Raw genomic sequence first — 26,227 nt, forward strand, 5'->3', positions numbered from 1 at the left:
CCACAGTGGCTACGTTCTACCCCCACTGTCAGAGGCAATATGCATCTGAATGTCGTTTCCTGGGAATTGCAGGCCGACAGAATATTGTTATACTCAGGTCCTGCTTGCAGGTTTCCCACAGGTATCTGGTTGCCCACTGTAAGTCTAGGATACTGGGCCGATGGGCTACTGGCCTGATCCAATGTCCTTTTAAAATGTGTTGGGGATTATTGGGTTGTTCTTGCTTTTGTTTTCATTATGCATTTTATGGTTTTATATTGTGTTTTTATTTGTGAACCTTCCTGAGACCTGCAAGTTTAGGACAGTACAGTGGTACCTCAGGTTAAGTACTTAATTTGTTCCGGAGGTCTGTTCTTAACCTGAAACTGTTCTTAACCTGAAGCACCACTTTAGCTAATGGGGCCTCCTGCTCTGCCGCGCCGCCAGAGCACGATTTCTGTTCTCATCCTGAAGCAAAGTTCTTAACCTGAAGCACTATTTCTGGGTTAGCGGAGTCTGTAACCTGAAGCGTATGTAACCTGAGGTACCACTGTATACAAATTTAATAAGTCGTCGTCATCATTGTAATCCAGCAGGCTCTTCTAATATTCCTACGAAGCAATGTGAACACCCCAATTTTTTTGTAGTGACAGACAGTACTGAAAGCAGTGTTGTGTATGACCACCCTCACAGCATTGCGAGCACAATAAAAAAGAACCCATAGCTGCAGCCTAAAAAAAAAAGCACTGGAATCTACTGAAATTCCTACGAAAGGTGCTACAGAAGCTCCAGCTCAAGAAGAGCAGGGGTGGAAAGTCTGTTTCAACCTGTGTGCCACATTCCCATCTCGGCAACCTTTAGAAGACCAGATGTTTGTTGGGGATGCGACAAAAGGCAAAAGCCGACCCCCCTGGAATCCAGAATGTGGTATCTGGGGCTCTCCTTGATCTGATAACGTGAACAGATTTACTCACCAGTAGAGCATGCCAACCTACACCTTGGCACCTGGTGGCTTGGATCAGCAGCTGAATCACAGCCTATGTCTAAATGAAAACCAGGATTCTCATGATTTTAGGACAAGGCTCATGATGCCGGCTTTCATTAATGGCTGTTGAAAAAGATTGGTGCTAAAAAATTCAGATTAGCCACGCTGAGAATCACACTAGTTTGTTTATTGTTGTTGTTTACTTGTTTAGTCCTGTCTGACTCTTTGTGATCCCATGGACCAGAGCACGCCAGGCACTCCTGTCTTCCACTGCCTCCCACAGTTTGGTCAAACTTATGTTGGTAGCTTTGAGAACACTATCCAACCATCTTGTCCTCTGTAGTCCCCTTCTCCTTGTGCCCTCCATCTTTCCCAACATCAGGGTCTTTTCCAGGGAGTCTTCTCTTCTCATGAGGTGCCCAAAGTAATTCATGTAATTCAATAACTGGTCCTTAAGAGCAGGTTACTGTGAAGAGCGGTTTCTAAGAAGTGACTTAAGTCTTGTTGTTCATTCCTGGCTTCCTCAGTCAACTTAGGGTTTCCGGACTGACATCAGTTTTAAGCCTCAGGGCTATAGGAAGCTATTAAATAACAGGAATGGCAGGAAACTAATGCGGAAGCTACTAGCTGGTGGTTACTGATTAAGACAATTGGCTATGGTGTCCTTACCTGCGAGTCATCCAAATAAGCATGTCACAGCACTGCCACAGCATCTCCTAAGACGACTCAGATGAAGGAATTGAGGGGATGCTCATCAAATTTGCAGATGACAGCAAACAGAGGGGTAGCTAATGACATACAAGACAGGACTGGGATTCAATATGACCTTAACAGGTTGGAGAACTGGGCCAAAACTAACAGAATGAATTGGGACAAATGCGAGTTTCTACACTTAGGCAGGAAGAACCAGTGATACAAACATAAGATGGGGGGCACTTGGCTTGCCAGTAGTATATGAGTCAATTGTGTGATACAACAGCAAAAGAACCCTAATGCTATTCTAAGCTGCATCAGCAGTAGTGTCTTGACCAAGGGAAGTCATAGTACCACTCTATTCTGCCTTGGTCAGATCATACCTGGAGTACTGTCCAGTACGATCCAGTTCTGGGCACCACAATTTAAGAAAGATATTAATAAGAGGGAATGTGTGCAGAGGAGGGCAACCAAAATGATAAAGGTTCTGGAAACTAGCCTTATGAGGAATAGTTGAGGGAATTTAGCCTGGAAAAGAGGAGACTGAGAGGAGATACGATAGCCATCTTCAAATTTCTCAAGGGCTGTCATATGGAAGACGGAACAAGCATGTGTTCTCTTGCTCCAGAGGGTAGGACTTAAACCAATGACTTCAAATTACAGGAAAGGGGATTCTGACAGAGTATCAGCAAGAACGTTCTGCCAGTAAGAGCTGCAGACTTCCTCAGAAGGTGGTGGGCTCTCCTTCCTTGGAGGTTTTAAAGTAGAGATTGGATGGCCATCTGTCATGGATGCTTTTGTTGAGATTCCTAAATTGCAGGAGGTTGGACTAGATGACCCCTGGGGTCCCTTCCAATTCTACAATTCTGATTCTAAAAGTTGTCTTACACACACACACACACACACACACACACACACACTTATGTGTTTGTACCTGAAATTTTCATTGAACATGTTGGTTTATCTACCAGCCAAAGACTATTGATATCACAGAATGAAATAAATACAAGTTCTGTACCTTGCTAACTTTTAGTACAGCTTACTAAGAATTTGCTACTCCTGTATGTGGTTCAAACCCAAGTCAGGCTGTGTTTAGTGGAATTTCTTTCCAGGACTCCACGTTTACATGGTCCTGGTAATCCACAATTTGGTTTACCTTAATATGCAAACTCAAATGTTTTATCAGGCATGATGTAGCAAATATTGCATACCTTATTACTGAATAGAGCTTTAAAATATTTAACTCATAAGAGACAGTATACACATATAAAGGTGCTTCAACCCTTTGTTCATTCTTAAGGCATTCATCTATATTTTGTGCATTTATTTCAAGAGGATGCTTTGCCTAAATTTTTAGTTTCAAAAGGTATCTGATACATAAGAACATGTCAGGTGAGTTATAAAGATACTAATATTTCAAACACACCCTTTAATTCCATTAGAAGCAGGGTATAAACAAAGAGTTTCCATTGACAAATTAACGAAACTAATTCTTGCCAATAGTGAGGAAGATAACTTGAGAGTCTTTTGTGCAGATCCATTCATCTTGTTTGCAAATAATGAGCCATTGGTTAAGTGTTTCCTAAGAGATGTAAGTAATTCTGGTCAGATAGACTTAATGGCATAAATATTTTTTTAAATGTATAGAGAAGTTTTCTCTTTTAATAAAAATAAAACTTTTTTTAAAAATCCCTGGCGTTAGGAAAGTAATCTGTCCCTTTGAGAAAAGCATTTTATATTAACACGGAAGACTGCTTTTTAGTCTCCAATAGACAACAGAACTGTTTTGAATAAAACCAGTTTAATTTGAAGTTTATCAGAACTCGGTAGATCTCAACCTTTGCCATTACTGCCAGTAGCTGGACTGAAAGCCACATGAGGGCGCTCACGTCTTGAAAGGGACTGGGTTTTTGTGTGTGTGAGACCTGATAACTAGGGAACCAGATTAGACCCTGTGCAACAGAAGCACATAACAATCTCCCCCCTCCTGTTGCTGCTGCATAAAGAAAAACAGTCACAGGAGGATATATTGGGGAATGGTTAGGGAGAATAACTGCATAATCCTTTCTCTCATAACCATTTCCTCATTACAAATCATTTCCCTGACAGCTGTTTCACCACGTTCTGGCTCTGGAGAAAAGAGAACAGCACTATCAGATTGATTTTTCACTTATTTCTTTTTCCAAAACTTGTATCTTGTACCATCATTGCCAATCTGCATTCCCAGGGCACCCCTGCCACTTGTGTATCCCCTGTAGAACAAAACTATTATGTCTCAAATGCATCGTCGCCCTTTGTTTCCTTCCACACCAGTGGCAGAGCAAGCCAATTGGGCGCCTGGGGTGGCGCATGTGCCCTACGGCCAGGGGCAGGGCGAGCCGGGAAAGGATGCTCCATGGGGCCTTCGAGGAATCTGCCTGCTTCCTCCCACTCAGCCGCCCTACAGCTGAGGGGGAGGCGGTGGTTGGACCGTTTGGGGCAGAGTAGAGCCTGCGGGTGCCCAAGCCACCGTGCCCCTCGCAGAAGAGACGCGTGGGTCGGGCGTGCTGCAGGCCCCGCAATAAGTGCCACCCGGCATTTTTTCACCCCCCTCAGTGGTGACACCCAGGGCAGACCACCCCCACCACACCCCCTTCCTCTGCCCCTGTTCCACAACCCAACCATTTAAACTGCAAACTTTTGCGGTCCTTTCCATGGCTGCCTCCATTGTCTTCTCCTGATAAACCTTTAAGATCTTTGGCCCATCCGTGGATTGGTTAAGAAGGCCGGATGTGTGCATTATCACTGTGACGCATAGTTATCGCTCTCGCTCTCTTTTGGAAAAAGAAATAAACTGACAAGACATTGTACACATGAAATTGTCAAGAGCGCTTGCCTTCTGTGTAAGGCAATTACTTTGTGCTGCTAGTGGCCAAGGTGACTTACAGTGCAGTCCTAATCCTGATTACTCAGAAATAAGTCCTATTGAAGTCAATGGGGCTTACTCCCAGGTAAGTGGGGTCAGGTGTGCAGCAGTGACTCAGTTGGAGGATAGTCAGGTGAGCACCAGCAGTCCACGACAGTTGTCTACTACCTGTTGTAACAACACCCAGAAGGCCAAAGCTTCATGGTTCCTGCCTTTTAGATACTTGCTTAAAAAATAAAAGAAAACAAAGCTGCCATTCTTTGCCTGGATAACTGCTGAAATATATTCTAGTGGCATTTTCCACTGGGGAAAATGGAGAGCAACTACTAAAGCACAGACACGCAGTTAACATCTTGTGACTTTCAGACACGCACGAACTTGAGTGACCTCACAACTTTCTTCAACGTTTATCCAGCATGGAGGGAGAAAGCGATTGAGTTTCTGCCAGGCTGATATTATGCCACAGAGCTCTGCATCAAAGCTGACCTTGGATGACTCTACAAGATTATTTGTGATATTCATGAAGGACCTGGTGCCATAGTTCCATCTGTGACAAAAAAAATAAATGCTTTCCAGAAGGGTAGCTGTCTTCATCTGTTGCAGCAAAAACAACAAAGAGTCTTGGGCACCTTAAGACTACAGTCCATTTCAGTGTTGCTCTGAGTTGCAGGCACAGGTATACCCAGGCTCCATTGTGAGGAGCTGAATCGGCGCCTCCAAAACCAGGAGACAACATGGACCAGAAACTCACCCACACTTCTAATAGCACCAACTGGGAGGGAGCCCCAAAAAGCTGTTGCGATGGCCCACGATGGCAACCGGATTCTGCTGCCAAGGCAGAGGAGCCTGTGTGCCTTGCCCAACTGGCCCAAGCAGCCCTGGAGTAGCCCAGGGAGCACACAGACAGGCTCCTAGCCACTTAGAGCAAGAGTGGGAGAGGCACAATTTTTGCACCCACAACGCCTGGGCCTGCACCCTAGGTATGCCCCTGGTTGCAGGTCTATATATGCACACGGTTTGGGGGATAGATTGTAAACAGTGAGGTCAGAGGAAAATGAAATGCAGAGATCAAGAGCCAGCAATAATTGCAGTATATAATCAGCAGTGGTCATGCACAAAATGGTAGTCGTTAACACTGATATCCTAGCAGTGGTGAACCAATTAACACACAGTGGGTGTGATTTTTTTAATTAAAAAATTTGCAGCCAAATTCATGTCCTCATATGATCCTCCTTGATCAGAAATTTCATATTGCAGTCTCTTATCACCCTGCAGGCCTAAAACAGCACCAGGTAGATGATACCTTATATGGTACCAATCTTGCTACCATGCTTCAGGGGGAAGTTTTAATACAAGGCTGTTTATTGCTAAGGGAAAAAGCTGAGCTGGAAAAATCCATTTTCTCACAAGTATATCTCAGTAGCATTGAACCCCACTTAGGTGACAGTGTATATATATATATGTGTGTGTGTGTGTGTGTGTGTGTGTGTGTGTGTGTGTAAATAATTTCACCAACGCTGGAAGATATTCACCCCACTCCAATATTCCAAAACGTTCTTCATAATAACTTCATAACAGCTTAAATGAAAACCACACATGCAAGTTGCAGGAGGGGGGAAATCCACTGGAAAGAAAATGTGACAGAGTTCTTTACATTACTTGTAAGCAAGGAAAACGTAGCAGAATCAAGTTTTGCATCCTTGTGATGTTTTCTCCAGAGCTCTGCTGCTATGAGCAGACAGGTGCTGTCCCTAAATCTAATTGAGGGCAAAGAACGTACAGTTGAAAATTCTCTGAGATGAGAAGCAGGAAACACCAGCTGCTTTTTAATTTTAAAGGAAATTATAACTAATTGAAATACTTTATTGTCACTTGTACAACTTGTATACAGTGAGATTATACGAGCACCCCCGCTCAGCTCTCTTAGTCTTAATTCCCCTCGTTTACTGACACACACTCCATGTCTCATGATGTATCATGCCCGTTTGCCTTTCACCTGTGATGAGACTGTCTCCTATATCTGCCACCTACTTTTCACAGGCCTGCCCAGTTTCCAGCCAATTAATACTAGTTTATTCTTGACATTTACATGAGTTTATTGGAATAACAGCTGAACTGTCAAATCATGTTTAAAATGCAAATCCTTTTAATTACAAGCTATATTACAGCCCTTGCTCTTTCTGACAAAACCCTTGTTCATTTCTATAGTTATTCATTTCCATGCACTGTAATTTAATTCACTCAATAACTTTTAATCAAAATGTTGGTTGTAAGGAAACAGAAACGCCTCCCTCCTTTCCAGAGCAGGTTAACAGGATCGACTTGTACAGTTTTCAGAATAATTTTCTTTCGTATTAACATAGGTCTGTCTGCAGAGGCCAATTTTACTCTTAAGAATTCTAATGAAATTAATCAAGGGAATTAAAATGCAAATTGCTACTGGAAAGCGAATGTGACCTTTTGGCAAGCAGACGCTACAAACTGTTCTCTGCTTGTACAAAGAATTAATAGAGGAAGTTGATCCTTGCTTGATGGGGAACCACTGAAAATCCTAACATTCATATACAGTCCTAAGCTGCCATTTGTCCTATTTGGGGGGGAAACAAAAAAAACATAAACATATGGAGAAGGGGAAAAAAACCAGTTATGGAACATTACAGTACATAAAGGATATATAGGTAGCCTTCAGATAAGCATACAGGTTTGAAATTCATGTTTCTCTTGTTGTCCACCATGGCTTCTGGCTGGGTTGAATATCGAGCACATATGAATATTTAACCAGTGAAGTAGTTCTGTGGGATGCCTTTCACACCCAGTCCTGTTATCTGCCAGAGAACAAGAAGTAAGTCACAGATTGCTAGCTAAGGCACTTAGAGGGGGTGCTGTAAGTGACACTGCAGGCTACATCCCAAACTTTCTAAACTGGGAGTTAAAGAGATAGTTTGTGTGTGTGTTTGTGCAGGCTGGTGGGAGAGGGGGCTGGGGAGTAGTCCATCACCAGGACATGGTTTCATCATCTGATCTGTCACTGCATGCACTGATCCGTAGCTTGGCCTATCCATCCGTGCCACATTTGGCAGGCAGATATGAATCACCAGTCACTGCTTAGAGCAGGAGGTTCTTAGGAAATAGGAAAGTCAAGGTGTTATAAGGGAAAAAAACCTGCTCCTTTTTCCTTTATGGGGTACCCAAGAGCCCATACAGAGTCCTTAAGTATGTTCCCTATTGGTAGGAAGAAATAACAGAGGCCATCCAGAGAATATTGAGAAGCAAAGCAGCTAGTAAGCCTGATCTTTATTAAACTGTTGCAACGGGGTACTCAACACACACACCCATGCAGGAGGGAGGGAGGAACCCAGAACAACGGTGTGCAAGCCCTTATATAGACCTGTAGCTCAATGCCACCCCACTGAAACATCATACATACATCACAGAAGGAGGTGGTCAACAGCAGAGGAGGCGGTCTACAGCAGAAATTCTGTCTGCCAGATACCTGATAATGGTCACTCATTACATTTTCTGGGCAGTCTGGCCATTCTTTTGTGGTGGTAAATACTCACTTCCTGAATCTCGTATGCATATTGATAGTGTGCTCAGTTTAACAGATACTTGCCAGACTGTATTAGAAAAGGGAGGTGTAAGCCCCTGAAGTCCAAAGACAATTAGAAAGCTTTTTCCAATTCCTTCCTTCTTAGAGAAATATTTGAGGTTAATTTGGGAGAGTCAATATGGTTTCAGGACTGTTTTCGTGTACTGTTTTAGACATGTGGCTTGTTTGTTTGTTTGTTTGTTTGTTTGTTTGTTTGTTTGTCTGTCTGCCTGGTACATTTATCAACATCTTAGACCTTATACCGTATTTTGCGCCCCATAAGACGCTCCGGCCCATAAGACGCACCTAGTTTTTTTGGGGGGAAATAAAGAAAAAAAAATTATTTCCCCCCCCCAGGTGCGGGGCTGGAAGAACCAGGTCGGGGAACAGTGGGAAGGCACGCTCTGCCTCCCCGCTGTCCCCCGAGCTTGTGGGGCTGGATGGGGAGAAGTGCACCAGTCCCGCGACGGCAGGCAGCTCTGTGCCGCCATCCCGAGCGGGGCGGGACTTAGCGCCCCGCTCGGGATGGCGGCGCAGAGCTGCGCTGGTCCCAGGACCGCAGGCAGCTCTGCAGGGCCACCGGGAGCGTGGCGGAGCTTCTCCCCCGGCTCCCGGTGGCCGGGCAGAGCTGCGCTGGTCCCATAAAGCCCCGGCAAGTGGCTCAAGGAACAGCCTAGACATCCCTGCGGGTCCTCCCACAGGGCTGCCTGGGCTGCGGAATTGTTCCCGAAGCGTCAGGCGCTCTGCTTTCAGGGCGCCCGACGCTCCGAGAAGCAGGCTGCTATCCGCAGCCTAGGCAGCCCTGTGGGACCTCCCACAGGGCTGCCTGGGCTGCGGAATTGTTCCCGAAGCGTCAGGCGCTCTGCTTTCAGGGCGCCCGACGCTCCGAGAAGCAGGCTGCTATCCGCAGCCTAGGCATCCCTGTAGGACCTCCCACGGGGCTGCCTGGGCTGCGGAATTGTTCCCGAAGCGTCAGGCGCTCTGCTTTCAGGGCGCCCGACGCTCCGAGAAGCAGGCTGCTATCCGCAGCCTAGGCATCCCTGTGGGACCTCCCACGGGGCTGCCTGGGCTGCGGAATTGTTCCCGAAGCGTCAGGCGCTCTGCTTTCAGGGCGCCCGACGCTCCGAGAAGCAGGCTGCTATCCGCAGCCTAGGCATCGCTGTGGGACCTCCCACGGGGCTGCCTGGGCTGCGGAATTGTTCCCGAAGCGTCAGGCGCTCTGCTTTCAGGGCGCCCGACGCTCCGAGAAGCAGGCTGCTATCTGCAGCCTAGGCATCCCTGTGGGACCTCCCACGGGGCTGCCTGGGCTGCGGAATTGTTCCCGAAGCGTCAGGCGCTCTGCTTTCAGGGCGCCCGACGCTCTGAGAAGCAGGCTGCTATCCGCAGCCTAGGCATCCCTGTGGGACCTCCCACGGGGCTGCCTGGGCTGCGGAATTGTTCCCGAAGCGTCAGGCGCTCTGCTTTCAGGGCGCCCGACGCTCTGAGAAGCAGGCTGCTATCCGCAGCCTAGGCATCCCTGTGGGACCTCCCACAGGGCTGCCTAGGCTGCGGATATCTTCCTGAAGCCTGGAGAGCGAGAGGGGTCCGTGCGCACCGACCCCTCTCGCTCTTCAAGCTTCAGCGAAAGCCTGCATTCGCCCCATAAGACGCACCCAGATTTCCCCTTCATTTTTGGAGGGGAAAAAGTGCGTCTTATGGGGCGAAAAATACGGTAATTCTCATAACAATGGCAAACTGCTAGACTGTCAGCTGCTCCATTGGGTTCACCTAGGCCTCAGGCTAGGTACAGGTGAACTGCCAAAGCCTTGTTAGTGTGCATGCGCGCGCACACGCACACACACGTACGTGTCTTAGAAGCAGTGAGCAGTCTGGAGTCTGGAGCCCAGACAAAGTGGCTATTAGAAGCTCATCTAGGACGCTAGATATTCCTGGAGACAGGAAGGCAACTGTGCACAACAACAGAAAATTAGACAGACCACAGAAAAAAGGACAGAGTCCTGATTCCTTCTGAGTGAACTGTCAACACAAATGCCTAAGAAATTTTAAAAATTCAAGCCACACCATGTTGACTATCATAAACTCTGCTGGGCCAGGAGAAGGAGATTTCAACACCCACCTTTCTGCAATTTTACAAACTAATTTTACATTATTTGCATTCTGCTGAGTGAATGTTACGCTTGGTTTATTTTACAAAGCTCAAATTGTTTACCTTGAAAATTTCCCCGGCCTGGGGTTCCTTGGCTAATGCATCACTATCCAGTCCATCGTAGGCCGAAGTGACATACATTTCTGAATAGTCTTTCCCTCCAAAGCAACAAGATGTGATCCTGGAAGCAGGCATCTTGACAGTCTGAATTCTTTTTCCTGCGTGAAAGTAGTTGAAAGGACAACCAAAAGAAAAGTATGGGGTGGGGGGGGGACATAACAAGTCAATTGTTACTCAATGCCGATCACCTACTTCCTCATTATGCTAAATGTGTAACATGCAGGTATATATCCATCTTTTATTTCATTAAAAAATGGGTCAAGGAGCTCTGATTTTTACTGGAACCCTAAAATCCCTTCCCTCACTGACAGTGATTGGAAAACACACAAACAAACAAAACACACATGCATGGCTGGTATTCTGAGGCATATATCAAACATTCAAATAATTAGCATAGGGTCCTGAGGTTTAAAAGGGACAGCCACATGGTTAGCCCAAATAGCACTCATTTTAGCTGCTTTGCAGTAATATTGTGATATCAGTAATATTGTGATATCCAATTATCTCTTGATAAACCAAAGAATGTATAACTCAGGAGCAATTCACTCATTATGCTTTAGCATGGACATACAGCATACATGTTAAAAGGGTGAACATACAGGAGACACAACTATGTTTTTGAAAGCCCTGTGCACTGGTATGAAATAGTTTTTTATGTGCGGGTGACAGGTATTGGCCATTTGTTAGGGCTCACTGTTGGGTGACATCCTTTAAAAAACACACATATATTTGCCTCTCATAGTCTGTAGACTCGTCTTAGTTCACTCCAGCAGAAGGTGAACTAATGACCCCAAAACGGCAGAGAATCTCCCTTGCGTTTAATCCAGACAAGTATTTCCAGACATTTAATGATGCCTGTAAATATTTAAAGAGGTCACTAAACTGGAGTTAGTCAAATAAAAGCGCTCCATTTGTGATCTCTTCTATCTCTACCTCCCCCCCCCCCTTTGGGGATCAAAAATGCAGAGTCCTCATTAATCGTTTACCTGCTTCAGGGTCGATGCGGATCACTCGTCCACCATCAATACAGGCCACCCAGAGCTTCCCTTCTCTATCGATGCACATCCCATCAGGCATCGCCTCCTCTTTCTCCAGCTTGTACACAGGCCTGCAACTGCAACAATCTGCATAAAGAATAAGGCAATCAGCATTCAAGTGCTTATTTTTATGCAGACTGTACTGTCTGTTGTGCTTTTCAAATTTTCCACATTTTAGAAACAATGCAAATTGCAAAAAAAAAAAGTTATGGACCTTGCTTGGGGTGTGTGCATGCGCGCACACTCAATTTCACAGTGAGTACTGGCCAAGTCTTTGAATGCCTGTGGTCCTGCTCCCAGCCTTGAACGGCATGTTCAATGATCAGGGACATTCTGTTTCAGAGGTCCAGAGAGCCCTCAGCCACTTCCATATTTTGAGGGCCCTAAGGCATAATAAAAACTTTAAAATGATGGCACACGAAAACAAAATAGGGCGTGCACAAAAGGAGTGAGACATCATTAAATATGACAAAATATCAGTGAACAACAACAACAAAAATGTTTTGGTTTTAACCAAATCACATCTCTCATTTGCTTAAAGCTGAGAGCGTGTCATATTTCCGTCTGCTGCAGATAGGAACAAGTTGAGACGAGAATCAAATGCCAAAAAATTTGATTTTCATGCTGAGTTGGATTTTAAGACACTAACACATCCTTAGCACTTTACTGTTGCTTCCCAGGGCCAAAAACAGATGTGTGTGTTTATGAGAAATAAACACCTGTCTGTTCAATATATAGTTGTTTTCTGTTATTAAGTAAAGAAAAATGCCATATGTGACAATATGGCATATAATGGAAAGAAAAGGAACAGTCTGTAATAGGGGTGACTAACGTGGCACCCTCCTCCAGAGTTTGGACGCCAACCAGCATAGCCAATCGTCAGGGATGATGGGAGTTGTAGTCCAACAATATCTGCAAGGCTTCACATTGGCTACCCCAAAGGATAGGGTTGCCTACCAATCTACTACCAAGTATTTCTTTAGCTGTTGCAATAAACAGTTTGAAGAAGAATGTTACCAATCATTCCTGTTCGCATGTCATAGTCGAAGGCTTGCACGGCATAGGCCAGGCTATCGATGTAAAAGAAGGTCCTGTGATCAAGTGACCAATCCAGCCCATTGGAGATGTCCACCTTCTCTAACTGCTTCACGACACCACAATCAGGGAAAAGAGTATAAAGAGCCCCCTGCTGCCTTGCTCTGACTCCAGGTGCTGTCTCTTCGGCCATGGTACCTAGGGGGTGGTCAGCAGAGGCACAGGTCAGGTAATTCTCTACTGAAGGGCCTCTTTAAAATGCACAAATAGCACTGATCCCACCCAAAGGGCAATCACTTGACTAGTCCCACAACACCACCTGTCTAGTGATCTCCTAGCTTTCCTAGCAGCCTTTAGTGAGGAAGAGTGCAATCCTACGTTTGCTCAGGCGTAAGTCCCATTGTGTACGATGGGACTCACTCAAGTGCGTTGAAGCTTGCAGCCATATATATATATATATATATATATATATATATATATATATATTTGCTTTCGTAGATTTTCACGGGTACAGGAATGCAGGTTTTGGTGTCTTCGGGTGTCTTCCCGTGTAAGAGTCGGGGTGTCTGTGCGACGTTTCGACGAGGTCTCACTCGTCATCTTCAGGCTGGTGCTTTCGGCTTCTTGTTACTGGAACAGAGCAGAGTCTGGTGTTTGAGTTCCTATAAATACTGTTGAGGGGTGTGGTGTATAGCCTCCAACGTTCTGGGCAAAGAGGAACTCAAACACCAGACTCTGCTCTGTTCCTATTAAAATCAGACTTGAATAAAATCAGACTTGAAGTCACCAACATCCTCTGCTCCAGCAAACCACCCAGAAGCAATTTACACAAAGAAGAACAGAAAGCACTCACCAACCTGAGGAAAGACAACAACATAATCATTCTCCCAGCAGACAAAGGCAACGCCACTGTTGTGATGAACACATCGGACTACCAAGCAAAACTATCAAATCTACTCCAAGACCCTACCTACCAACCTATAAAAACAGATCCCACCACCTATCTGGAAAAAACCACCAAATCCAAAATAAAAGCCTCTCCTATCAGTGAAGAAATCCAGCTAAGAATCATCCCCAGAGAAAAATCATCCAGATGCCCCAAACTCTACGGTCTCCCCAAGATACACAAAGAAGGAACACCACTCAGACCAATAGTCAGCTCCATAGGCTCACCTCTACAAAATCTCGCTAAATTTCTCGCTAAGCAACTTCAGCCCTATGCAGAATCCATCGCTTCACACGTTACTAACTCCTTCCAGTTCATAGAAACAATAAAGAAACAATACCTACATCCCGATGACCTACTTGTGAGCTTCGATGTTGTATCTCTCTTCACTCAAGTGCCCATTAATGAAGCCTTGACAGCCATTCAAAACAAATACAACCCCCCCAAATACATCCTGGACCTGACCAACCACTGCCTAACCAACACGTACTTCATCCACAATGGACAAAGATACAAACAGATAGAAGGAGCACCTATGGGATCACCCCTCTCACCGGTCATCGCAAATTTGTACATGGAACACTTTGAAACCAATGCTTTAGACAAGTCAGAACACAAACCCAAACTTTGGCTCAGATATGTTGACGACACCTTTGTAATTTGGCCACACGGGAAAGAAAAACTAGATAGCTTCCTCACACATCTCAACAGCCTACACCCCAAAATACAATTCACTATGGAAATAGAAGACAACAACCAACTCCCCTTTCTTGACGTCCTAATCTACAAAAAACCTGATGGCTCCCTAGGACACACTATCTACCGGAAAAAAACACACACCAACCGCTACTTACATGCACAATCACACCACCACCCTGCACAAATAAACTCCGTAGCCAAGACTCTCATCTCCAGAACCAAACGCCTGGCTGACAAAGACCACTTGACAACTGAGTTACAGAATCTCTCAAATGTGTTAATCGCCAATGGATACCAGAAAAACAGGGTTACGAAGCTAATCCAAAAAGAAACACCCCCCAAAAACCAAGACACAGAAGAAAACAATGGCATGGCCCTCCTTCCTTATATCAAGGGCACTACAGACAAAATCAGCAAAATCCTCCATAAACACAATATCAAAACAGCCTTCTGCACCAACCAAAAAATAGCCAATATCCTCAGAAACCCAAAAGACAAAATCCAGCTGGAAAACCAAGGGGTCTATGAAATACCCTGCAAAGTCTGCCCAGCCACGTACATTGGACAAACAAACAGACGAATAAATGCACGTATCGCAGAACACAAGAATGCCGTCAAAAAAGAAGAAAAAACTTCCTCTCTTTTCCAACACATGAAAGAAACAGGACATGAAATTAATTTTGCAGATTCCAAATTGCTCTTTAACATGGAACATCACCACAAGAGAATAATCATGGAAGCCATCGAGATAGAGAAACACCCTCACAACATGAACAAGCGTGACGACACGTCCCGCCTGCCAGACATCTGGAAATTAGCCCTCCCCACAAAAACCGACACCAGAACCAGAGGCACACAGAACGCCGTCACCAATCAACCACACCAGACCCAAACCCAGACCCTCTCCACAGACATATTACAGACTCCATCCAGTAGCCAAACTATAGTGGCACCTCCGGATGCTGCACCCCCCTGCAATCCCTACACAGATCTGGCTGGCACAAGGCACAAAACCATAGCTCGCCCCTATACACGAAGCCAAGCCAGAGCACAACTAAATGCAGCACAGCCATCTTCTCAGAAAAACTCTTCACAAGCTCAAGAGGTCAAGACACGAAAGCTTTAGCAACTAATCTACACTTAATGACCCACCCAGTGATATTCTGAATATCACTCATGAAATCACCCAAGATATCCCTCAAGTAATTAAGGAACAAAAGAAGAAAAGGCACTAATCTAGGAACGTCGCACAGACACCCCGACTCTTACACGGGAAGACACCCGAAGACACCAAAACCTGCATTCCTGTACCCGTGAAAATCTACGAAAGCAAATATCTCACCTCTACGGGGAGGAAACCTTCCAGCTGACAAGAACCTACGAGAAACTAGAAATCCGAAGAGCCACCATCTTATGTGATCTCCTGTTCCTACGCAACTGCCGAGACAACAACTTAACTCCCACATGCTTCCAACTTAAATTCCACTCTAAAACCCCAGCTACCGAAAGGATCCTGAAACGAACTGAACTATCCCTAATCAGAAACGAAATACATAAGAAAAGATACCTACTAAACCAAACCAACAAAGATCTGCTCACTCTTCACCTCAAACTATGTAACAAAATCCACCCTGCACTCTGGGACAAATGCAAACAACTAGCCGTCTGGAGAGCTGAAACTGAGACCTCACATAAGACAGACAGACACACCAACAAACTCTACAAACTAGAGAAACGCCAGAAGCCCAGCCACCCTCCACAACAACCCATGAAACAAACAGTACATAACATATCAAACAGGATCCTCACCCCAACTGAAACCAAAGTACTCTCCAAAGGTTTCAACTTTGCAGTCGCCCCGAGACGCATCCCCACGGAAAACATCATATGCGGAGTCGAAGCTAGCCTGACCAAAATCGACCCAGATGAAGCCAATAAAATCAGACTTGAAGTCACCAACATCCTCTGCTCCAGCAAACCACCCAGAAGCAATTTACACAAAGAAGAACAGAAAGCACTCACCAACCTGAGGAAAGACAACAACATAATCATTCTCCCAGCAGACAAAGGCAACGCCACTGTTGTGATGAACACATCGGACTACCAAGCAAAACTATCAAATCTACTCCAAGACCCTACCTACCAACCTATAAAAACAGATCCCACCACCTATCTGGAAAAAACCACCAAATCCAAAATAAAAGCCTCTCCTATCAGTGAAGAAATCCAGCTAAGAATCATCCCCAGAGAAAAATCATCCAGATGCCCCAAACTCTACGGTCTCCCCAAGATACACAAAGAAGGAACACCACTCAGACCAATAGTCAGCTCCATAGGCTCACCTCTACAAAATCTCGCTAAATTTCTCGCTAAGCAACTTCAGCCCTATGCAGAATCCATCGCTTCACACGTTACTAACTCCTTCCAGTTCATAGAAACAATAAAGAAACAATACCTACATCCCGATGACCTACTTGTGAGCTTCGATGTTGTATCTCTCTTCACTCAAGTGCCCATTAATGAAGCCTTGACAGCCATTCAAAACAAATACAACCCCCCCAAATACATCCTGGACCTGACCAACCACTGCCTAACCAACACGTACTTCATCCACAATGGACAAAGATACAAACAGATAGAAGGAGCACCTATGGGATCACCCCTCTCACCGGTCATCGCAAATTTGTACATGGAACACTTTGAAACCAATGCTTTAGACAAGTCAGAACACAAACCCAAACTTTGGCTCAGATATGTTGACGACACCTTTGTAATTTGGCCACACGGGAAAGAAAAACTAGATAGCTTCCTCACACATCTCAACAGCCTACACCCCAAAATACAATTCACTATGGAAATAGAAGACAACAACCAACTCCCCTTTCTTGACGTCCTAATCTACAAAAAACCTGATGGCTCCCTAGGACACACTATCTACCGGAAAAAAACACACACCAACCGCTACTTACATGCACAATCACACCACCACCCTGCACAAATAAACTCCGTAGCCAAGACTCTCATCTCCAGAACCAAACGCCTGGCTGACAAAGACCACTTGACAACTGAGTTACAGAATCTCTCAAATGTGTTAATCGCCAATGGATACCAGAAAAACAGGGTTACGAAGCTAATCCAAAAAGAAACACCCCCCAAAAACCAAGACACAGAAGAAAACAATGGCATGGCCCTCCTTCCTTATATCAAGGGCACTACAGACAAAATCAGCAAAATCCTCCATAAACACAATATCAAAACAGCCTTCTGCACCAACCAAAAAATAGCCAATATCCTCAGAAACCCAAAAGACAAAATCCAGCTGGAAAACCAAGGGGTCTATGAAATACCCTGCAAAGTCTGCCCAGCCACGTACATTGGACAAACAAACAGACGAATAAATGCACGTATCGCAGAACACAAGAATGCCGTCAAAAAAGAAGAAAAAACTTCCTCTCTTTTCCAACACATGAAAGAAACAGGACATGAAATTAATTTTGCAGATTCCAAATTGCTCTTTAACATGGAACATCACCACAAGAGAATAATCATGGAAGCCATCGAGATAGAGAAACACCCTCACAACATGAACAAGCGTGACGACACGTCCCGCCTGCCAGACATCTGGAAATTAGCCCTCCCCACAAAAACCGACACCAGAACCAGAGGCACACAGAACACCGTCACCAATCAACCACACCAGACCCAAACCCAGACCCTCTCCACAGACATATTACAGACTCCATCCAGTAGCCAAACTATAGTGGCACTTCCGGATGCTGCACCCCCCTGCAATCCCTACACAGATCTGGCTGGCACAAGGCACAAAACCATAGCTCGCCCCTATACACGAAGCCAAGCCAGAGCACAACTAAATGCAGCACAGCCATCTTCTCAGAAAAACTCTTCACAAGCTCAAGAGGTCAAGACACGAAAGCTTTAGCAACTAATCTACACTTAATGACCCACCCAGTGATATTCTGAATATCACTCATGAAATCACCCAAGATATCCCTCAAGTAATTAAGGAACAAAAGAAGAAAAGGCACACTAATCTAGGAACTTCCTCTTTGCCCAGAACGTTGGAGGCTATACACCACACCCCTCAACAGTATTTATAGGAACTCAAACACCAGACTCTGCTCTGTTTCAGTAACAAGAAGCCGAAAGCACCAGCCTGAAGATGACGAGTGAGACCTCGTCGAAACGTCGCACAGACACCCCGACTCTTACACGGGAAGACACCCGAAGACACCAAAACCTGCATATATATATATATATATATATATATATATATATATATCCCTCAATATAGATTAATCAGTTTCATGAATTTTTAGACACATTCCAACTCATTAGGGCTATCTAAACTGAGCTCAGCATACAATTGGATTCAGATCAAATATATACCTGCATAAAAAGAACCCCTTGGGTCTACTTTTCCATCATTGAATCGGTTGTTTGGTTTATCCTGTTCCACTTCAGAAATATCAGTGACTACTTGATCTTCCCAGTTCAAGAAAGCAAACTTTCTTCCTAAAGCGATCACGTAGCCACCACACTTGCGAAGGGCTACTGAGCCAACACGAGCGTCTGCAGGCAGGGAAAGAACGGACAAGTTTACAAACCAGGGCAAAATACATTGAGCACCCTTGATGAAGAAGTGCTCCCATGCAGAAATGAAGACTGTTTGGGGAATAGTCACTGTGGGCCTCTCCAGAAGCTTTGGGCCACAACTCCCATCCCTGCAGCATGTGATTGGAGACAATGGAGCAATAAACTCCATGTCATGGTCGCAGTAACTCTGCATTAGTGATGGATTTGTACTGCACCATTCATATATCATACCACTCCAGTAGTTGTTATGCTTCCTCTGTGTTATTGCATTATTGCTATTTGCAGGGGCATTCTTGTACTGTTGCGCAACGGGACTTGAGGAAGTTACACTTCTGAGCACAACTCAAAGTGTTGGTGCTAAACTTTAAAGGTCTAAACGGCCTCGGTCCTGTATACCTGAAGGAGCGTCTCCACCCCCATCGTTCAGCCCGGACACTGAGATCCAGCGCCGAGGGCCTTCTGGCGGTTCCCTCATTGCGAGAAGTGAGGTTACAGGGAACCAGGCAGAGGGCCTTCTCGGTAGTGGCACCCGCCCTGTGGAACACCCTCCCATCAGATGTCAAGGAAATAAACCACCATTTGACTTTTAGAAGACATCTGAAGGCAGCCCTGTTTAGGGAAGTTTTTAATGTTTGATGTTTGATTGTGTTTTTAATATTCTGTTGGGAGCCGCCCAGAGTGGCTGGGGAAACCCAGGCAGATGGGCGGGGGTATAAATAATAAATTATTATCATTATTATTATTATTATTATTATTATTATTACTACTACAAGATGTGCACTGACTGGAAACAAAGTGGTAGGCTGCCTACCCAAAACATTTGCAGGCACACACGGTATTGAGAGCACGATCACATATAATTGTCCCAATATCATCATGAGCACAATGCAAAATAAAGAGGCTGCGTTACCCCACCCCCACTCCAGGGCTTTCCAGCTTATAGCACAAGGCCAAAGCAAGACTACTTAACCCCTTTTCTATCTCTCCGATGAAATCTATTCCGCCATCCAAATGGGGTTTTTTTGCGGGGGGGTGTTGTCCTACTTCTGTTGTGCTACAGTACAAGAGTGCCCCTTCAGAGGGCAATAATGTGGTAACACTGAGGAAAGATCGCAAAACAACAGGGGTCTGAAGGGGGCCTGCAACTGCCTCGCTCTCACAATCCTTGGCTGAGAAAGTCATGCCTCAGGAGTTTTCTTCCAGGCCAAAACAATTCCACAAAATAAAATGAAAAACGCTATTTCCTTACCCACAGAGACACACTGAACTTCGTTGGTGACTGAGTTCCAGCGGCAAACTTTCTGTGAATTGATGTCTACGTATACAAGGGCATTCTCCCTTTCTTCCCACGTAGGGCACTCCCCCATCCTGTTCTTCTGCTTCACAACAGTCTCGATTTTAATAGAAGACATGATGATCTGTGGCAAAGAAAACAGACCGCGTACATACTATAAAGCACATTCTTGCCCTCAGAGAATTCTGGGCACTCTAGTTCGTTAACCGTTGCTGGGAATTGTAACTTTGCAAGCGGTAAACTACAGTGCCCAGAATTCTTTTAGGGAAAGATATTCTCTCTCATATATATGAATATATAATATATTTAAACACTGTGGTTTGCCTCTCCCTTTCTTGTTTCTGTACACGATTAAAAACTAATCCTAAAAGTAATCAAACTAATTTAGATATTCATTTCGAAATGAAATAGGGTATTATGCTGATTTAAAGCACTTACCAGCAATGACGAGTGTCACCCAAGAATTCTCCGCTAAAGGCAGTTTTATTTCTTGCTCAAACAGGAAAGGTTGCAGCAAGCGATCAAAGAAGGCGGACAGAGGTTGAACCCTGATCTCTGTTTACATACAGCTTTTCATAAAATCATAGAACTGTAGAGTTGGAAGGGACCATGAGGATCATTTAATTTAATCCCCTGCAATGCAGGAATCTTTTGCCCAAAGTGGGGGCACAGACATTTTATATTCATACAGATTAGACATGCAAGACACCCAATGATAAAGCCTTACTCCCAGCTTAACCACAAAGACGGATGTTTCCAACCTCAGTTAGCTAGGCATTTTCCTGTTTATACCCATGTTTTAAAGCTCATGCCCTTGCACGCTCTTAAAACTTTCCTTTACACACCCCTTGTGTCTTGCACTTTCTCTTTCCCCGTTTTAAGCTTGCATTTCAGCATGATTACAAAGAGGGTACATGATTATGGTGTCAGCCTGCAACAAGATGGTGTTAGTCTTGCTTCAGTTATAACAAAGATGGAGGTGGTCGTGCTTTGGTTACAACACTAGTGAGTTATGAGAATGATCTTTGTCAATGACGCTAACAAATGTTTTGTTATGAAAAGCTTAAATTAAATAGAATGAAAAAATGCTAAAACTGATAAACAAATGAGGGGTTTTTCAAATAAGATATGCTGTTATTTATTTTATAGAGATTCCAGATATTATATTTTTTTAAAAAATATTAAAAATGGTATTAAAAAATTAAATGGTATTAAAAAATTAAAAATGGCATTAAAAATTCCCTCCGTCCTCCCTGGCACACCCTTTCACCTCACAAACACTCACATTCTCTCTCTCTCTCTCTCTCTCTCTCACACACACACACACACACACATAAATTCACATAGACATAGTCATTGCCCAGCTGTTTCGCCATGAGGTGGACAATAAAGTTACATAGGATATGCTGGGGCAGGTGTGGAGATTAACAACATGGGAACAGCTATCTTGGGTGGTTCAGGAGCCCCGGAAGCTTCCAACATCATTCCTGATGCAGCCCCAAAACCAACTGCTATCCCTAAGCTACTTTGCAACATGGGATGGGAATATTACTATTCCCACCCCTGGCCACTTGATGGCTGATCCACTGGCAGTGGAGGGAGGTGGTCAGGGCTTGACTTGGCTGCTCCTAGCCCACCTGTGTCCTAATTTTTTATTTTCATTTTTGCACTGTGTGCTTTTGAGCACCTTATTTTCAACCCATGCCCATGCAAAAGTCCTTGTGAAATGGTAATTTCCATGCCAAATCAGCAAACAGGGATTTCATCACAGACACCTGTCTGCCACATTCTGCTTTCTTTTTTTATCTCCCTTCAGTTAGGCAAGAACTGGTGGGGATGAAGGTACCCTAGTACCTCAATGTAGAATAGTAGCCGGGGATTAGCAATTACCCATGTGCAGAATAACGTTGCTTTTCTCAATGCCTGTTGATGGCCTTGGCTTGGAAAAGAGAATGCCAATATATTCTTCGAGAACCTCTTAGTGCCTTTCAGGCAACAGGAAAGGCAAGAAGCAGTGAATTAAGGTATCGAGCTATGAAGGAAACCCAAAAACAATGTTCAGCACATGACCGTGTTCTTGCTCAACCCCTGCTTAAATCGAAGCAGCTCCTTAAACTGACTCATTGTGTTCTGACACCTGCACTCCCAAGTTTACTATAGATACATGAATTTTTTTAAATGGCCAGCCTACTCAAATCAACTTAAAATATAATTAAAAAGATGCAACAGCTGATCTTATCTGCGCTTGGAAGTCTGCTGATAGCGTTTTAGAGTGAGTCAGCAGTCACATGAATCCAGAGGCATGGCATAACTCCAGAGGCTTTTCACAATAGCCTGTTCCATAATGCCAGCCATGGGATACAGCTGAGCAGTCCCCAAGTGAATAACATTTTCCTGAAGGGAAACATTGGCTGAGGTGGGCTTCAGAAGGGAGGTGAAGGCCTCAAGGAGATCACTAAGCATTCACAGTTAGCCCAGTTGGTATGTCATGGTAAACCATGGTTGATGGGTTACTGTAAATGTGCCAAAACTGCTTGCAGTTCCTTCCCACTAACACATAACAAACTATGATCCAAATTATGTCCAAATAGAGGCTTGGGGTTTGTTCTGCTCAAACAAAGCACAATTAATGAGCCTCAGCTTCACACCTTAGCTACAGAGTGAAACAAACCATGATGCCCAGTTTCTACTTATACTTTTCAAGTTTATACATTTAATTAGTTTTACAATCAATTTAACATTTCAAAGTTTGACTTCCTTCACCCTCTTTCTGCAGTTCCTTAAATTTATTTTTTAACATCTTCTGCATATCCAAATTCATTTAATTTGCTCATTTAATTATCTACTTTAAATATATACTCTCATGAAACTGCAGGTTATTACAATAATCCTGCTAATGTTTTTATCTGTTTGCTATTTATCTGTAAATATTCAAGAAACCATTTCCATTCGTTTATAAAAAGTTTGTTACCTTGATTTCTTATTCTTCCTTTAAGTTTCGCCATTTTTGCATATGTGGTTTGTTTCTCTGACATGCCAGCAGGGAAGAGCAAAGTAGACAAGACTGGCTTATTCATAGTAAACCATGGTTTATTGTGACATGTAAAGGTCAACTATTCGAATTGATTTCTCACCAGGCATTCAGACACACACAGAGAGACCCACATAACTCTGGTGGCAATCTGGACCCCTCAGGAAGAAACTTTTAAATGTGTCGAGTACTCAGGGTTGCAATCCTGAAACCTGGATGTGCCTCTTTTAAAACTCATGATGCAATGGAAGAAAATACAACCATGTGCCCACTCAATCGCTTTGACCAGCGGAACAAGCACTTCCAAAGATGTCACACAATACCCATTCCATACATGTAAGAACTTCATCATTTACTGTGGCAGCGTATACCCTCTGGAACTCTCTGCCTATTGAGATTAAGCAGGCACCTTCACTGTACTCTTCTCCCCCTGGAGCCTGCTAAAAACATTCCTGTTTAGACAAGCCTACCCAGATGCTTAGAAAATTGAGATAATTTAAATCTGCTTTAGTATTTTAACTTTTGCATGTGTTATCTTTTTAAACCACTTTGGGTTTGTTTTTTTTTCAATCAAGCGGTGTATAAATGTTATGAAATAGAATAAACAAACAAATATCCCCCAACCCATTCCCACCATGATCCTGTTGGCACAGTCCCTTTATGCACTTGCTTAATAGCGCTCCTGGAATCTCATTTATACAAGCAGGTAAGAGAAGTGGGCAAGCAACAGCACAGAGGGACAGAAGTAGTTCTATCAGAGCTTTCCCAACTTTTCATGTTGGTGACACACATTTTAGACATGCATCATTTTGGAACACAGTAATTCGGTTTTTCTAGCAAACCAGAGGTTAAACTAACCCTGGGAGGAGTGCAGGGAGCATTCGCATGACACACCTACACACTGCAGCCGACACACGAATGTGCCGCAACACACAGTCTGGAAAGCTCTTGAGTTATATCATTGCTGTGTGGTGACAGGTTATCTTTTTCTACCATCACATTTTACCAAGAACTTGTCCTCTACTCTCATGTACACACCACCACCAACGCTATACTGACAGCCTTGTGTAATGACATTACACATTTTGTGTAATGATTAAATTCTGTTTGGAAATTAGTAACTGAACATTTACACATGTGTACAATAGGCTTCTTCAGTTCCTCCTGGTTTCCTAAGTGCCGCATCCTGTGCAGTACCCATTGGCTCTTAATTACCCGTAATTTTCTTAGATTCTAATCCTATAACTCTGTTCCCATCTGCTGAATTATGAACTAAGGCAGTAATATTGTTCTGCAGGGAGTTCATACATACAGAAGGACCATAGTATATACCACTTTGAGGTTTTATTAAAATCAAGAGGTATATAAGTGTTGCAAAATAAACAAACAATACAGCCTGTAGATAGCTGAAATTCACATTTCCAGCTCTAATATTTGCTCCAAATTATTATTTATTCTGTCTGATTTATTTCAGATCATTTGCACCTTTGCAAATGGCTTTGACCACCTTCCTCCCAGGTAAGTAAAAATATCCAGTAGAATACTCTCACCCAAGCTGTGCTTTTATAGCACACAATTTCCTCCAATGTATGCTGGAAATTACAGTTTACCCCTAACACAGTTACAATCTCAATTAAGAAAGCTAATCAGAAAGTAATACTGATCTTACCGTGCAGCGTTCAAAGCAGCCACTTTCTCAACTGAGGACGACCTGACTAATTTTTTGGGTTGTGCATGAACTAATATACTCTTATGTGACTCCAGGTTCCCAGCCCAAAGGGAAGAGAAAAATAGTTGTAGGGCGTTGTAGCTGCTCCTCCCAAGAAAGCTGTTGTGTTCTTGCCCAATCCTTTTCAAGCCATACGAAACAGATCACAACTGCAAAGTCCAATGATCTTCTAATGAGAAAGCGTGGGGATGGGTGGTAGCTGTTTTTCCACCTGAGTAATGCAGAATGAAAAATCGAATGAAAACAATTTGAGATGGTCAAGAACAACAATTGATAGACCTTATTAAGGCAGCTGTGAAGATCACTGAGAACATGGTCTGAGCACCAAAGCTGAATTATTAGACAATTCAATAATTCTCTTTCACTACTAAAAGGCTATCCTCTCCCAAGATGGACTTCTGCATGGAATTTAGAGGCCTCATTATGTTTGTTTATTCTTTCTAAATGAGACAGTCAGTGTAGTGTAGTGGTTAGAGTGTTTGACTAGGCCTGGGAGACCTGGGTTCAAATCCATACTTGGACATGAAGTTCACTGGGTGTGACCTTGCGTCAGCCGCTGCCTCTTAGCCTAACTTACCTCATAGGGCTGTTGTGGGAATTAAATGAGGAAGCAGAGAACCATGTACACCTCCTTGAACTCCTTGGAGTAAAGGTGGGACATGGATGCAATAAATAAAATAATAAATTAATAATGTTGTGTGACTACCATACACCAGATCAATGGCTTGCAAATGATAGCCAATTTCTCATTTTTTTGTAGTGACTGACCACTGCATACATCCGTTAAAGAAATGGAGGGTACTCTTATACTAATTAACTAAAGCAGCATCACTTTTTAGAAGTGATATTAGTGATACACACCCACAAAGGGTTGACATTTGTCTATTTTGTCCTGGACATGTCCAGGATTCCAAGCACAACATGACCATCCGGGGGGATTTGTTTTAAATCGGAAACATGTCTGGGTTTTTGCAAACAGAACAAGGAAGTGCTCAACAACTTTGGTGTCCGGATTTTTCCTTCTTGAAATATGGCAACCCACACATACCCACTTCCTAAAATCAAATCATGCAGCATACTAGAGAGTGCAAATTTGTCTTTCCTTTTTGAGGGCAAATCTAATTCAATAGTGATAACACTCACCAGGTTCCTAGGATCCAAGTCAATTTATTTTCAGGGTGCCTGCATGGGAGTCGACTACAGCCGACTGGTCCACTGCCTGCCTGCCTGCAATCCAGTTTGGTTTGTGTGGGTGATAACAGCAGATCGTATTCAATATGCAAGACAGGAAAAACGAGGTGCAGTGTTTGTCAGCACCCAAAGGCTCCTAAGTCCTTCAGGAATGGACTTCCATATTCCTGCTGTTGTAACAAATGTCAGGATGGGAAAATCCCTTTCAAATACGTATAAATGTATCTTCCAATG

At 43.9% G+C, this 26,227-nt stretch overlaps 1 protein-coding gene across 3 annotated transcripts; it reads right to left on the reverse strand.

Moving 5' to 3' along the window:
* Positions 1–6,633: 6,633 nt before the first annotated feature.
* LOC309530907 (regucalcin-like) lies at positions 6,634–26,050 on the reverse strand. 3 transcript variants are annotated; one of them, XM_082220162.1, is made up of 8 exons: positions 25,946–26,050; positions 24,743–25,013; positions 19,998–20,166; positions 18,542–18,724; positions 12,472–12,687; positions 11,404–11,541; positions 10,361–10,515; positions 6,634–7,387 (listed from the first exon to the last, which is right to left on the reverse strand). In XM_082220162.1, the coding sequence occupies exons 3-8, from the start codon at positions 20,158–20,160 to the stop codon at positions 7,337–7,339; spliced, it is 906 nt and encodes a 301-aa protein (XP_082076288.1). In that variant the 5' UTR covers positions 20,161–20,166; positions 24,743–25,013; positions 25,946–26,050; the 3' UTR covers positions 6,634–7,336. The 3 variants fall into 3 exon arrangements, with proteins under 3 accessions (XP_082076288.1, XP_082076290.1, XP_082076289.1); XM_082220164.1 differs by lacking the exons at positions 24,743–25,013; positions 25,946–26,050 and adding an exon at positions 23,014–23,032; XM_082220163.1 differs by lacking the exons at positions 24,743–25,013; positions 25,946–26,050 and adding an exon at positions 20,481–20,631.
* Between the last annotated feature and the right edge of the window lie 177 nt (positions 26,051–26,227).

This window comes from Podarcis vaucheri, assembly GCF_965113315.1.
Source record: "Podarcis vaucheri genome assembly, chromosome: 4".
Classification (NCBI taxonomy): Eukaryota; Metazoa; Chordata; class Lepidosauria; order Squamata; family Lacertidae; genus Podarcis; species Podarcis vaucheri.